We start from the raw sequence: 16,309 nt of genomic DNA, 5'->3' as shown, positions 1-16,309 counted from the left end.
CTGATAAGTTGTTCTCTCATTTTCATTCGTCTCTAGATATTTAGCAATTTCTCTGGCTATTTCTTCTTTTTTTTTTTTTTTTTTTTTTATGCAATTTTATTTAGATATAATCACATAACTTACAATCTTTCAAAGTGTACAATCAGTTGTTCACAGTTACCATCATATAGTTGTGTTTTCATCACCACAATCAAACTTTGAACATTTTTGTTACTCCAAAAAATAAAATAAAAATTAAGATAAAAAAGAACATCGAAAACATCCCATTCCCCCCTCCCACCATTGTTCACTTACTTTTTTTTTTTTTTTTTTTTTTTTTTTTAATCATCATTTTATTGAGATATATTCACATACCACGCAGTCATACAAAACAAATTGTACTTTCGATTGTTTACAGTACCATTACATAGTTGTACATTCATCACCTAAATCAATCCCTGACACCTTCATTAGCACACACACAAAAATAACAAGAATAATAATTAGAGTGAAAAAGAGCAATTGAAGTAAAAAAGAACACTAGGTACCTTTGTCTGTTTGTTTGCTTCCCCTACTTTTCTACACATCGATCCATAAACTAGACAAAGTGGAGTTTGGTCCTTATGGCATTCCCAATCCCACTGTCACCCCTCATAAGCTACATTTTTATACAACTGTCTTCGAGATTCATGGGTTCTGGGTTGTAGTTTAACAGTTTCAGGCATCCACCACCAGCTACCCCAATTCTTTAGAACCTAAAAAAGGTTGTCTAAAGTGTGCGTAAGAGTGCCCACCAGAGTGATCTCTCGGCTCGTTTTGGAATCTCTCTGCCACTGAAGCTTATTTCATTTCCTTTCACATCCCCCTTTTGGTCAAGAAGATGTTCTCCATCCCACGATGCCGGGTCTACATTCCTCCCCGGGAGTCATATTCCACGTTGCCAGGGAGATTCACTTCCCTGGGTGTCTGATCCCACGTAGGGGGGAGGGCAGTGATTTCACCTTTCAAGTTGGCTTAGCCAGAGAGAGAGGGCCACATCTGAGCAACAAAGAGGCATTCAGGAGGAGACTCTTAGGCACAAATACAGGGAGGCCTAGCCTCTCCTTTGCAGCAACCGTCTTCCCAAGGGTGAAACTTATGGTAGAGGGCTCAACCCATCAAACCACCAGTCCCCTATGTCTGTGGTCATGTTAGCAACCATGGAGGTGGGGTAGGCGAATACCCCTGCATTCTCCACAGGCTCCTCAAGGGGGCACTACATCTTTTTTTTTTTTTTTTACTTGTTTGTCTTTTTTCTTTTTTTTTTTTTTTTAACTTTCCCTTCTTTTTTCAAATCAACTGTATGAAAAAAAAAGTTAAAAAGAAAACAAACATACAATAAAAGAACATTTCAAAGAGACCATAGCAAGGGAGTAAGAAAAAGACAACTAACCTAAGATAACTGCTTAACTTCCAACATGTTCCTACTTTACCCCAAGAAAGTTACATACTATAGCAACATTTCAGTGAACTTGTTCCTACTACATCCATCAGAAATTAACAGACCATAGTCATTTCTGGGCATCCCCAGAACGTTAAATAGCTTATCTGTTCTTCTTGGATTATTGTTCCCCCTTCCTTAATTGCTCTCTACTGCTAGATCCCCTACATTCTACATTATAACCATTTGTTTTACATTTTTCAAAGTTCACATTAGTGGTAGCATATAATATTTCTCTTTTTGTGCCTGGCTTATTTCGCTCAGCATTATGTCTTCAAGGTTCATCCATGTTGTCATATGTTTCACCAGATCGTTCCTTCTTACTGCCGCGTAGTATTCCATCGTGTGTATATACCACATTTTATTTATCCACTCATCTGTTGATGGACATTTGGGTTGTTTCCATCTCTTGGCAATTGTGAATAATGCTGCTATGAACATTGGCGTGCAGATATCTGTTCGTGTCACTGCTTTCCGATCTTCCGGGTATATCCCGAGAAGTGCAATCGCTGGATCGAATGGTAGCTCTATCTCTAGTTTTCTAAGGAACTGCCAGACTGACTTCCAGAGTGGCTGAACCATTATACAGTCCCACCAACAATGAATAAGAGTTCCAATTTCTCCACATCCCCTCCAGCATTTGTAGATTCCTGTTTGTTTAATGGCAGCCATTCTAACCGGTGTTAGATGGTATCTCATTGTGGTCTTAATTTGCATCTCTCTAATAGCTAGTGAAGCTGAACATTTTTTCATGTGTTTCTTGGCCATTTGTATTTCCTCTTCAGAGAACTGTCTTTTCATATCTTTTGCCCATTTTATAATTGGGCTGTCTGTACTATTGTCATTGAGTTGTAGGATTTCTTTGTATATGCAAGATATCAGTCTTTTGTCAGATACATGGTTTCCAAAAATTTTTTCCCATTGAGTTGGCTGCCTCTTTACCTTTTTGAGAAATTCCTTTGAGGTGCAGAAACTTCTAAGCTTGAGGAGTTCCCATTTATCTATTTTCTCTTTTGTTGCTTGTGCTTTGGGTGTAAAGTCTAGGAAGTGGCCTCCTAATACAAGGTCTTGAAGATGTTTTCCTACATTATCTTCTAGGAGTTTAATGGTACTTTCTTTTATATTGAGATCTTTGGTCCATTTTTAGTTAATTTTTGTGTAGGGGGTGAGGTAGGGGTCCTCTTTCATTCTTTTGGATATGGATATCCAACTCTCCCAGCCCCATTTGTTGAAAAGACCATTATGGCTCAGTTCGGTGACTTTGGGGGCCTTATCAAAGATCAGTCGGCCATAGATCTGAGGGTCTATCTCTGAATTCTCAATTCGATTCCATTGATCTATATGTCTATCTTTGTGCCAGTACCATGCTGTTTTGGCAACTGTGGCTTTATAATAAGCTTCAAAGTCAGGGAGTGTAAGTCCTCCCACTTCGTTTTTCTTTTTTAAAGTGTCTTTAGCAATTCGAGGCATCTTCCCTTTCCAAATAAATTTGATAACTAGCTTTTCCAAGTCTGCAAAGTAGGTTGTTGGAATTTTGATTGGGATTGCATTGAATCTGTAGATGAGTTTGGGTAGAATTGACATCTTAATGACATTTAGCCTTCCTATCCATGAACATGGAATATTTTTCCATCTTTTAAGGTCCCCTTCTATTTCTTTTAGTAGAGTTATGTAGTTTTCTTTGTATAGGTCTTTTACATCTTTGGTTAAGTTTATTCCTAGGTACTTGATTTTTTTAGTTGCTATTGAAAATGGTATCTTTTTCTTGAGTGTCTCTTCAGTTTGTTCATTTCTAGCATATAGAAACATTACTGACTTATGTGCATTAATCTTGTATCCCGCTACTTTGCTAAATTTGTTTATTAGCTCTAGTAGGTGTATCGTTGATTTCTCAGGGTTTTCTAGATATAAGATCATATCATCTGCAAACAATGACAGTTTTACTTCTTCTTTTCCAATTTGGATGCCTTTTATTTCTTTGTCTTGCCGGATTGCCCTGGCTAGCACTTCCAGCACAATGTTGAATAACAGTGGTGACAGTGGGCATCCTTGTCTTGTTCCTGATCTTAGAGGGAAGGCTTTCAGTCTCTCACCATTGAGTACTATGCTGGCTGTGGGTTTTTCATATATGCTCTTTATCATGTTGAGGAAGTTTCCTTCAATTCCTACCTTTTGAAGTGTTTTTATCAAAAAGGGATGTTGGATTTTGTCAAATGCTTTTTCAGCATCTATTGAGATGATCAATTGATTTTTCCCTTTCGAGTTTTTAATGTGTTGTAATACATTGATTGTTTTTCTTATGTTGAACCATCCTTGCATGCCTGGAATGAACCCCACTTGGTCATGGTGTATGATTTTTTTAATGTGTCTTTGGATTCGATTTGCAAGTATTTGTTGAGGATTTTTGCATCTATATTCATTAGGGAGATTGGCCGGTAGTTTTCCTTTTTTGTAGCATCTTTGCCTGGTTTTGGTATTAGATTGATGTTAGCTTCATAAAATGAATTAGGTAGTGTTCCATTTTTTTCAATGTTTTGAAAGAGTTTGAGTAAGATTGGTGTCAGTTCTTTCTGGAAAGTTTGGTAGAATTCCCCTGTGAAGCCATCTGGCCCTGGGCATTTATTTGTGGGAAGATTTTTGATGACTGATTGGATCTCTTTGCTTGTGATGGGTTGGTTGAGGTCTTCTATTTCTTCTCTGGTCAGTCTAGGTTGTTCATATGTTTCCAGGAAATTGTCCATTTCTTCTACATTATCCAGTTTGTTGCCATACAGTTGTTCATAATATCCTCTTATAATTTTTTTAATTTCTTCAGGATCTGCAGTTATGTCACCTTTTTCATTCATTATTTTGTTTATATGGGTCTTCTCTCTTTTTGATTTTGTCAGTCTAGCTAGGGGCTTGTCAATCTTGTTGATCTTCTCAAAGAACCAACTTTTGGTGATATTTATCCTTTCTATTGTTTTTTTGTTCTCTATGTCATTTATTTCTGCTTTAATCCTTGTTATTTCTTTTCTTGTACTTGGTTTAGGATTGGTTTGCTGTTCATTTTCTAGCTTCTTCAGTTGATCCATTAGTTCTTTGATTTTGGCTCTTTCTTCCTTTTTAATATATGCGTTTAGTGCTATAAATTTCCCCCTTAGCACTGCTTTTGCTGCATCCCATAGGTTTTGGTATGTTGTGTTCTCATTTTCATTCGTTTCTATATATTTAGCAATTTCTCTTGCTATTTCTTCTTTAACCCACTGATTGTTTAGGAGTGTGTTGTTTAACCTCCAGGTATTTGTGAATTTTCTAAGTCTCTGATGGTTATTGACTTCTAATTGTATTCCATTGTGGTCAGAGAATGTGCTTTGAATAATTTCAATCTTTTTAAATTTATTGAGGCTTGTTTTATGTCCCAGCATATGATCTATTCTGGAGAAAGTTCCGTGAGCACTAGAAAAGTATGTGTATCCTGTTGATTTGGGATGTAATGTCCTGTAGATGTCTGTTAAATCTAATTCATTTATCAGATTGTTTAGGTTTTCAATTTCCTTATTGGTCTTCTGTCTGGTTGATCTATCTATAGGAGAGAGTGATGTGTTGAAGTCTCCCACAATTATTGTGGAAACATCAATTGCTTCCTTTAGTTTTGCCAAAGTTTCTCTCATGTATTTTGTGGCACCTTGATTGGGTGCATAGACATTTACGATTGTTATTTCTTCTTGCTGAATTGCCCCTTTTATTAGTATGTAGTGGCCTTCTTTGTCTCTCAAAACATCCCTGCATTTGAAGTCTATTTTATCTGAGATTAATATTGCTACACCTGCTTTCTTTTGGCTGTAGCTTGCGTGAAATATTTTTTTCCATCCTTTCACTTTCAGTTTCTTTGTGTCCCTGTGTCTAAGATGAGTCTCTTGTATGCAACATATTGATGGTTCATTTTTTTTGATCCATTCTGCGAATCTATATCTTTTAATTGGGGAGTTTAATCCATTTACATTCAACGTTAAAACCGTGAAGGCATTTCTTGAATCGGCCATCTTATCCTTTGGTTTATGTTTGCCATATTTTTCCCTCTCTCTATTAATATCCTTTATTGTACCCATACCGAATCTCTTTAGTACTGAAACCTTTCTCCAAGTCTCTCTGTCCTGTCTTTGTTTGTCTGTCTGTAGGGCTCCCTTTAGTATCTCCAGTAGGGCAGGTCTCTTGTTAGCAAATTCTCTCAGCATTTCTTTGTCTGTGAAAAATTTAAGCTCTCCCTCAAATTTGAAGGAGAGCTTTGCTGGATAAAGTATTCTTGGCTGGAAATTCCTCTCACTCAGAATTTTAAATATATCGTGCCACTGCCTTCTCGCCTCCATGGTGGCTGCTGAGTAGTCACTACTTAGTCTTATGCTGTTTCCTTTGTATGTGGTGAATTGCTTTTCTCTTGCTGCTTTCAGAACTTGCTCCTTCTCTTCTATGTTTGACAGTGTGATCAGTATATGTCTCGGAGTGGGTTTTTTTGGATTTATTCTATTTGGAGTTCGCTGAGCATTTATGATTTGTGTATTTATGTTGTTTAGAAGATTTGGGAAGTTTTCCCCAACAATTTCTTTGAATACTCTTCCTAGACCTTTACCCTTTTCTTCCCCTTCTGGGACACCAATGAGTCTTATATTCGGACGTTTCATATTATCTATCATATCCCTGAGGTCCATTTCGAGTTTTTTCAATTTTTTTCCCCATTCTTTCTTTTATGTTTTCATTTTCCATTCTGTCATCTTCCAGGTCACTGATTCGTTGTTCAACTTCCTCTAGTCTTGTACTATGAGTGTCCAGAATCTTTTTAATTTGGTCAACAGTTTCTTTAATTTCCATAAGATCATCCATTTTTTTATTTAGTCTTGCAATGTCTTCTTTATGCTCTTCTAGGGTCTTCTTGATTTCCTTCATATCCCGTACTAGGGTCTCATTGTTCATCTTTAGGTCTTTGAGTAGCTGCTCTAGGTGTGTCTCTTCTGGTCTTTTGATTTGGGTGCTTGGGCTTGGGTTATCCATATCGTCTGGTTTTTTCATATGCTTTGTAATTTTCTGTTGTTTTTGGCCTCGTGGCATTTGCTGACCTTGATAGGGTTCTTTTAGGGTTTGTAGACCAGTTGAAGTCCTTATCTCTAATTTATCAGATCTACAGCTTCGTGGAGTACACTTTCTCTAAGTAACCAGCAGGTGGCGTCCACGAGCCACCTGTTCTCCACAAGCCAGATCTCCCCTGCTTAGCCTTTTTGGTGAGTGGGGGAGTGAGTCTTGTGGGGCCCAATTGGTGTCCCAAGCTTGCGTGTGTAGTTGGTGTTGCCTGCCCTGTATGTGGGGCGTGTTTCTGGGCAGTCGGGTAGGGGGGGTGGCCCTAACAATCAAATCTCCCTGATGATCCTAGAGTTTTAAAGCTACTGCAATAGTCTAATCCTTCAGTTCAGTCCTGCCACAGTTTGTCTCTGCCACTGACCCACAAGTCTTTGGTATTGGCGTATGGCTCCTGAGACTTGCAAGTGGGCCCCTCTTCCAGGCTGTGCACCCCGGGTCCTCCGTTGAGGGATGACTGCGCTATGTCGCAGGTGAGTGCCGTCCCCCCAGGGCAGTTCTGGGCTGCTGGGCTGTGTTGGGAGGCTCCCAGTCTGCTCAAATGATGGCTGAATGGGGCTCTGTTAATTCACACTGCTCCCCCTTCCCAGCTCTGGGACATTCAGCTGAGGTTGCAGGGAAGGCTAATGTCCACGCCCAGTTTTGTGGTGTGTGCCTGTTATTTGAAGCACTTCCGTCACACTGGGTTGTCTGGGGCAGCTCTGGGCTATGGGGCTGGCGATGGGCAGGAGTGTTTCCTGTCCACCAGGATGGTGGCTGTGAGCGGACACCCCCCTTTTCTTGGGAAGTTGTGTTGTTTAGTGAATTTTCTCAGCCACTGGATTATTGCCTTTTGTCTCAGAGCTCTCTTAGTTCTGCTCTTGACTTGACGTGCCCAAATTTCAATTCTTTGAAGCTTTCTGTATTGAGCTTCTTAGAGTAATTGTTTTAGAAAAAGCAAAAAGGATTTAAAAAAAACAAAAAACAAAAAACAAAAAAAAAAAAAAAACAGCCCTCCTCAGAGATCTAATGGGTTATTGAAATGCTAATAGACAAAGCAACCAGGGCCATTAAGGAAAAGTGCCCAGGGCAGAGAGATCAGCCTTGCTTCGGGATTTGTATATGCGCCTCAAGGCCTGATCTCCGCCCTTCCCCTTTCTGTGTTCACCAGAACTCCAAAAATCCTCTGCTTTTATTTTGGAGTTTTTCGTGTTGTTTTTTTTCTATGCCTGTCTCCTCTCTGCTGGGCTGGCTGCTCTCAGAGTCTCTGGTGTCTGGCCTCAGTCTATCTATGGTTGGAGTTTGAATCAGTAGAATGAGTTTCCGGTAAGAGCAGCCACTGCAATTCTCCCTTCTCCTTCCTGGAGCTGACAGCCCCTCCTCCCCCGGGACTGAGCCTGGCAGGGAGGGGCGCGGGTCCCCTGGCCGCAAAAACTTACAGATTTCGCTGATCTCAGCAGTTCCACGTTTTCATGAGTGTTGTATGAAGTATGCCCAAAGACAGATTGCTCTGTGGTGTCCAGTCCACGCAGTTCCTGGCTTTTTACCTACTTTCCTGGAGGAGTAACTAAAACATACAGCTCACCAGTCTGCCATCTTGCCCCGCCTCCTGGCTATTTCTTCTTTAACCCACTGGTTGTTTAGGGGTGTGTTGTTTAATCTCCAGATACTTATGCATGTTCTAAATCTTTGATGGTTATTGACTTGTAGTTGTATTCCATTGTGATCAGAGAATGTGCTTTGAATAATTTCAATCTTTTTAAATTTATTGAGGCTTGTTTTGTGGCCCAGCATATGGTCTATTCTGGAGAAAGTTTCTTGGACACTAGAGAAGAATGTATATTCTGGTGATTTGGGATGTAATGCTCTATATATGTCTGTTCAGTTGAATTCATTTATCATCTTTGTTTAGGTTTTCAGTTTCCTTATTAGCCCTCTGTCTTGTTGATCTATCTATAGGAGACAGTGATGTATTGAAATCTCCCACAATTATTGTGGAAACATCTATTACTTCCTTAAGTTTTACCAGTGTTTGTCTCGTGTACTTCGGGGCACCTTGATTGGGTGCATAGACATTTATGATTGTTATTTCTTCTTGTTGAATTGCCCCTCTTTTTTAGTATGTAGTGGCCTTCTTTGTCTCTCATAACATCCTTGCATTTGAAGTCTATTTTATCTGCAATTAATATTGCTACTCCTGCTTTCTTTTGGCTGTAGCTTACATGGAATATTTTTTTCCATCCTTTCACTTTCAATTTCTTTGTGTCTCTGTGTCTAAGATGAGTGTGTTGTAAGCAACATATTGATGGGTCATATTTTTTATCCGTTCTGCTAATCTATATCTTTTAATTGGGGAGTTCAGGCCGTTCACATTCAGTGTTATTACTGTGAAGGCAGTTCTTGAATCAGCCATCATATCCATTGGTTTTTATTTGTCAGATGTATTTTTTCCCCCATCTCTTCATTTCCTTTGCCGTATCCTTACTAAAATTCTTTAGTTCTGTGTCCTTCTCCAGACCTCGCTCTCCTTCCTTTTTTTTTTTCCTCAGCCAGAAGGACTCCCTTTAGTATTTCTTGTAAGGCAGGTCTCTTGTTAGCAAATTCTCTCAGCATTTGTTTTTCTGTGAAGATTTTAAGCTCTCCCTCAAATTTGAAGGAGAGCTTTCCTGGATAATGAATTCTTGGTTGGCAATTTTTCTCTTTCAGAATTTTAAATATTTCATACCAATGCCTTCTCATCTCCATGGTGGCTGCTGAGTAGTCACTACTTAGTCTTACATTGTTTCCCTTGTGTGTGGTGAATTGCTTCTCTCTCGCTGTTTTCAGAACTTTCTTCCTTCTCTTCAGCATTTGACAATCTGATCAGAATATGTCTCAGAGTGGGGTTATTTGGATTTATTCTGTTTGGAATTCATTGTGCATCTATGATTTGCATATTTATGTTGTTTACAAGGGTTGGGAAGTTCTCCCCAACAATGTCTTTGAATATTCTTCCTAGTCCTTCACTTTTCTCTTCCCCTTCTGGAACACCAGTGATTCTTACATTGTGTGCTTCATGTTTGTCCATTATATCCGAGATCCATTTCAAATTTTTCGATTTATTTCACCATTCATTCTTTTGTGCTTTCACTTTGCAGCCTACTTTCTTCAAGTTGCTATTTGTTCCTCAGTTTCCTCTAATCTAGTGCTATGTGTATCCAGAATCTTTTAAATTTGATCAACAGTTTCTTTTATTTCCATAAGATCCTCTATTTTTATATTTACTCTTGCAAATTCTTCTTAATACTCTTCTACAGTCTTCTTGATGTCCTTTATATCCTGAGCCATGGTATTGGTATTTGTGATTACTTATTTGATTAATTTTTCCAAGTTTTGTATCTCCCCTGAGTTTTTAATTTAGGCATTATGGATTATCCGTATCTTCTGGTTTCTTCATATGCTCTATAATTTTCTGTTGTTTTTGACCTCTTGGCATTTGCTTATCTTGATAAGGTTCTTTTAGGATATGCAGGCTTATTTAAACAATTATCTATAATTTGACAGAGCTACAGCTTGCTGGGGTGCACTTTCCCTGACCTACCAGCAGATGGCGCTCCTGAGCCACTTCTTATCCTTAATCCGTTCTCCCCAGGTTCGTTTATGCAGTGACTGGGGAACCAAACCATCTGGATGTACAATCAGTGCACCAATTTTCTGTGTGCAGTGGGGACCACTAGCCCTGTGGGTAGGGGGTGTGCCCTGTGCAGTTTGGCAGGGACAAGGTCTTTCAGACCCAGTACTCCAGCTGTTCCCAGGGCTGAGGCTGGAATACCCTGGGGCTTTGGCAGGCCTCCAACCCTTCAGCTCAGATTCCCCTCAGTTCCTCTCTGCCATGGGCCTAAAAGTCCCTGGGCTTGGTGTAGGGCTCCTGGCACTTTTGAGCGGCACACCTGCCTCTAGGCTTTGCACCCTGCAGGTTTCTGTGGAGGAGGAATTACACCGTCACAAGCCAGCCAAATCCCGAGTTCCCTTGAGGAAGCTCCTGCCCGCGGCACTGTGTTGGGGTTTTCTCCCAGCCCACTTCAAAGATGGCTACACAGGGCATGGAAGCTGCTCACTTCTGCAATTGTCCGCCTGCTGCAGTGCCTTGTTCCTGGGTCGGAGGACTTCAGCTGTGATTGTGCAAAGGGCTGTCACCCACACCTGATACCTAGGCGGGTGCCCTGGGCATGGAAGGCACTCTCTGCTGCGATCGACCGTGACTCCCTCTGCCGTCTCCCTGGCTACTCCACAGGTCCCACTCCGACCTGCCTCCAAACAGACTCTTGGTTTCTCCTCACTGCCACGCAAGTCTGGCTGCTGTTTTCCCAGCAGCTCTCCGGATCAAAGACTTACATGATTCCAAACGCAGTCTCTTGGTTTCTCCAAGTGCTCAATCATTACGGATATATAAGTCCCTTCCAGCCAGTGGAACCCTGGAACCACTATCCTTGAGCATTTTCTGTCTTTTATTTAGTGTTTTTCATGGAGGAGAATTTTGCTCTTTCTTTCCTAACCTTCCATCTTGGATCCTATGCTGAATTCTTACTTGATCTGTATAAGCAGGAGAATTCTAGGTCAAGTGAACAAATGTTTGACTTGAATCACAGGCACAGAGTCACAGCCCTTCAGTCAATTCCCGGACATAAGACAGTTTCCAGACCCAGAACCCCTTGAGTGAGATGAAGGTCCTGTCCACTTGGGGAAGGATTCTGCTCAACTGCCAAAAATATATACTTCCCTAGCCTTCCCCAAAGTGATCTACAGCCTTTTACTAGAGTGACTGTGTATTGGGGAGAAGGAACTGATTAGACGTTTTAGAAATTACTGGACATGGTTCTGTATTGACATTAATTCCAGGACTCAAAATGTCATTGTGGTCTACCAGAGTAGAGTTTTAAGGAGATCAAGTGACTAATGGAGTTTTAGTTCCAGTTCATGTCACAGTAGGTGCCTGAATGCATTCTGTGGTTATTTCCACAGTTTTAGAATGCAGAATTGGAATAGATATACTCAGCAACTGGCAGAATCCCCACACTGGTTCCCTGACTTGTGGAGTTAAGCCTATTTACAGTAGGAAAAGCCAAGTGGAAGCCACTAGAACTGCCTCTACCTAGTAAAATAGTAAACTAAAAGCAATATTGTATTCCTGGAGGATTGTTGAGATTAGTGCATCATTGAGGACTTGACAAATACAGGAGTGGTGATTCCCACCACATCCCTATTCAACTTTCCTAATTGGTCTGTGCAGAAAACAGATGTATCTTGGAGGATGACAGTGGATTAACATAAACTTAACCAGCTGGTGACTCCAGCTGCAGCTGCTGCTCAAGATGTTGTATTGTAGCTTGAGCAGATTAACAAATCACCTGGTAGCTGTTATGCAGGTTGATCTGGCAAATGCATTTTTCTTGATTGTTAGTCAAGACCACCAGAAGCAGTTTGCTTTCAGCTGGCACAGCCAGCAGTATACCGTCACAGGGAACTTGATCACCTTTCCTTTCTGTACGTCATAACACTAGTTTATTATATTGATGGCATCATGCTGATTACCCTTAGTGAACAAGTAGTAGTAACTACTCTGGTGTTATTGATGAGGCATTTTGTCTGTCAGAGGGTAGGAGATAAATCCAACAAATACTCAAGGGCCTTCTACCTCACTGAAATTTCTAGGCATCTGGTGGTGTGGGGCATGTTGAAATATCCCTTCTAAAATTAAGGATAAACTGTTGCATCTGGCCCCTCCTACAATGCCTAGTTGGTCTCTCTGGATTTTGGAGGCAACATGTTCCTTATTAGGGTGTGTTACTCTGGCCCATTTACTGGATCATCCAAAAAGCTGCTAGTTTGATTGGTAACCAGAACAAAAGAAGGTTCTGCAACAGGCCCAGGCTGCTGGCCAGATACTCTGCCATTTGGGTCATAATGATTCAGCAGAACCAATGATGCTGCAGTTTTCAGTGACAACTAGATATGCTCCTAGGAGCTTTTGGCAGGCCCCCATGGAAGAATCACAGCACAGATCCTTAGGACTTTGGAGCAAAGCCCTTCCGTCCTCTGCAGATACCTATTCTCCTTTTGAGAAACAGCTTTGGGCCTTAGTAGAGACCAAATGTTTAACTATGGGCCACCAAGTTACCATGAGATCTGTTTGCCTATCATAAACTGGGTGTTGTCTGGTCCACCAAGCCTCAAGGCTGGGTTTACACAGCAGCACTCCATCAAATGGGAGTGATATATATGGTGAAGATTGAGCAGGCCCTGAAGGCATAGATAAGTTACAAGAGAAAGTGGCCCAAATGCCTGTGGTCCCCATTCCTGCCACATTACCTTTTCTTTCTCAGCCCACAGCTGTGGCCTCATGGGAAGTTCCCTATGATCATTTGACTGAGGAAAAGAAAACTCAGGCCTTGTTCACAGATTCTACATAATATGTAGGTACTCCTGAAATTGGACAGTTGCAGCACTATAGCCCCTTTATGGGTCATCCTTGAAGGGCAGTGGTGAAGGGAAGAACTTCAAACAGTGCAACTAGTTTTCATTTTGCTCAGAAGGAAAAATGACCAGAGGTGCATTTGTATATGGATTCATGGGTTGTATGTGATTAAGTTTGGCTAGGTGGTCAGGGATTTGAAAGGAACATGATTGGAAAATTGGTGACAAAAATGCCTTGGGTTAGACCTTTCTGAATGGGCCAAAAAATGAAGTTATTTGCATCCCCTTTATATGCTTACCAGAGTTTGACTTCAGCAGAGGAGGATTTTTTTTTTTATTAAATTCAGTTTTATTGAAATACATTCACACACCATACAATTGTCCATGGTATACAATCCACTGTCCACAGTATGATCATATAGTTATGCGTTCATCACCACAGTCTAAGCAGAGGAGGATTTTAATCAAGTGAATAGGATGGCCTGTTCTGTGGATTCCTGTCAACCTCTTTCCCCAGCCACTCCTGTCATTGCCCAATAGGCTCATGAATAAAGTCGTCATTGTGATAGGGATGGAGATTATGCATCAGCTCAGTAACATGGACTTCCACTCACCAAGGCCAACCTGTCTACAGCCATTGCTGAGTACCCAGTCTGCCAGCAGCAGAGACTACAGTCAGTCCCTGATTTGGAGAATCACCTTTCTCCAAAGTGGTCAGCCTGTTATCTGGTGGCAGGCTAATTATATTGGATCACTTCCATCATGGAAGGGCTAGCATTTTGTGCTTACTGGAATAGACACATCAGATATAGATTTGCCTTTCCTGTGGAAATATGATTATATTATTGTCTTTATTTAGAGATTAAGTCTGGTGTAAGTATGGATTAAGTATGTTTATGGATGGCAAGTTGCTTTGAGACCTGGGTATAGAAGTCTGCGTTGACAGATTTTTAAGTTTTACTACTTTAAAGATACTGTTTTCCTGCCTTCTCGTTTACTTTATTTTCCACGAGAAATCTGCCGCCATCCTCATCTTTGTTCCTCTGTAGGTGTCTTCCCCGCCCTCCCCTGGCTGCTATTAAGATTTTTTTTTGAATCACTGGTTTTGTGCAAGTTGATTATGATGTGCCTTGGTGTCGTTTTCTTCATGTTTCTTATGCTTTGTGTTTATGGAACTACTTAGTTCTGCGAGTTTATAGCTATTGTCAAATTTGGAAGATTTTTGCCATTGAGTAGACTTCTTTTTTCCCCCTTTATTGTGTAATATATATAACATAAAATTTGCCATTTTAATAATTTTTAAGTGTACAATTTAGTGGAATTAATTACATTCAAAATTTTGTGCTACCACCACAACCATTCATTATCAAAACATTTCATCAACTAGAATGGAAACACTCTACCCATTAAGCAATAATGCCCATTAATACTCACTCCTAGTCCCCAGTAACTTCTACTCTACTTTCTGTCTCAATGAATTTGCTTATTCTAGATATTTCATATAAATAGAATTATGCAGTATTTGTCCTTTTGTGTCTGGCATATTTCACTTAGCATAATGTTTTCAGGGTTCATTTGTGTTGTAGTATGTATCAGAACTTCATCCCCAAAACATTGCTTATTTTTTAATTCTAGGAACTGGAAGGAATTTGAGTGCTTATGTTTTCATCGTAACTACATTAAATGAAGTAACCTTAGTATAGATCTATGGATTATAAAACTAGAGGATCACAATTGTTTAAGGAGCCCATAAACACCAAAAGTATTGTCAGGCAATTATTTGCATGAATGCTATTTTCAAATGTTGCCAGTAGAAGTAATAAGAGAATTTTTAAAAATTCTAATGGTTAAGAAGAGAGTGTATGCAAGTGATTTTATTATGTACAAACTTGTTCATTCAGTAGGACTCTGTTTATTGCATCAATCTTTAAATAGCTGGGAAGTAAATAGTTGATTAGGTGTAGGGATTAATTTGAATGGAATAGTGAACTTTTCCATAATATTACAACCCTTGGACTATGTATATTTTATCTCATACTTATCACTTGAAAAGAAAATATTTTTTCAATTTTTTTACAAACGTACTTCATTGGTTATTTTTGTGTGTGTGTGTGAGGTGGAAAAGAGGGTTTATTTACTCACACAGGAGGATGGGGGGAAGAGACAGAGATCATCATCTTAGTTAACAGGTAACAGACGTCTGGAGAATTTCAGTAGTTTATCCTACTTCCTTCAGGATTTACATCCTGTGATATCTGGGAAACGTCCTTCTGGGAGATTTGTGGCAGTAGATTTAAGCTTATTCAGTTCTGGGTGCAGACTTTACATTTACAAATTGCTCCTCCGTGAGACTAAGAGCTGTCATTATAGCCTGTTTCCAGCTTTGAAAATTACATTTTAACGCTACTTTACAATTTCCACTTGCTTACAGTTTTAAGACTATATTTTAAAAGTTACTGTTACAATTTCCCCCTTAAAACAATATCTATTTCCAATCTTGGGAATTGGGCCATCATTAATTTTGGCTACTTCCTGTTGAAAAATAGGGCAACGTAGTTAAGGGGCTATCTGGTGGAATTTCTGATTCATAATTTGTATATTGTTGATTTCCTTTGGAGGAGAATGGATCATTCTTGGAAGGATCCAAGATCCTTCCTTTAGAATTCAGTTGAACCTGGAGATGCTGGTCCTTTCAGGTGTGGAGCCAGACTTAATCTCTAGGCTGGTAATGGTATAAGGCGGTGCACCATGACTTCTTGCACATCTTTGGCTCACCTTTAGGATTTTTCATGGCCCTTCTTTGTTAGGAAGTAGTTGCTTGCCTGGATCTTTCAATGTAGTTCATAGGTTCTTAAAAAGTAATTAATGGTGAGAAAATTTAGTACTGAGTACTTCTAATATACAAAATACTGTGTCATCACATACTTTACTGACTTCTTTAGAAATAAGGTTTTGAAATATTTCAAAATTAAGTTAGCAAAATTTATAGCAAGTCTTTTGTGATGCTGATTGTATTATATAGTACTTAGTTAAATAATATTTTTAAAAATAGATTTAGCGTCAGAGAAATGGCTGTCTGAGCTAAAGTAAAGAGAGTTATTGTGTTCAACTCTTTCATTTGAATTATTGGTGTATCTTTTTGTTATATTTACAGGACTATTCCCCGATGTGGGTGGAGGTTATTTTTTGCCACGGCTGCAAGGAAAACTTGGTTACTTTCTTGGGTTAACAGGATTTAGACTAAAAGGAAGAGATGTGCACAGAGCAGGAATTGCTACACACTTTGTAGATTCTGAAAAGGTAATTATT

The 16,309-nt window shown here is 39.7% G+C and overlaps 1 protein-coding gene across 2 annotated transcripts in view; it reads left to right on the top strand.

The window, feature by feature from the left end:
• The window catches only part of HIBCH (3-hydroxyisobutyryl-CoA hydrolase), a 141,084-nt gene that overhangs the window by 58,906 nt on the left and 65,869 nt on the right, over positions 1-16,309 (top strand). For both annotated transcript variants that reach the window (XM_037850657.1, XM_037850656.1), the window contains exon 8: positions 16,155-16,300. In XM_037850657.1, the coding sequence (XP_037706585.1) occupies positions 16,155-16,300 (146 nt within the window). The remainder of the gene's footprint in view (positions 1-16,154; positions 16,301-16,309) is intronic.

The sequence above is a fragment of the Choloepus didactylus genome, chromosome 9 (assembly GCF_015220235.1).
Source record: "Choloepus didactylus isolate mChoDid1 chromosome 9, mChoDid1.pri, whole genome shotgun sequence".
Lineage (NCBI taxonomy): Eukaryota > Metazoa > Chordata > Mammalia > Pilosa > Megalonychidae > Choloepus > Choloepus didactylus.
This window is presented reverse-complemented; position numbering and strand designations above follow the sequence as displayed.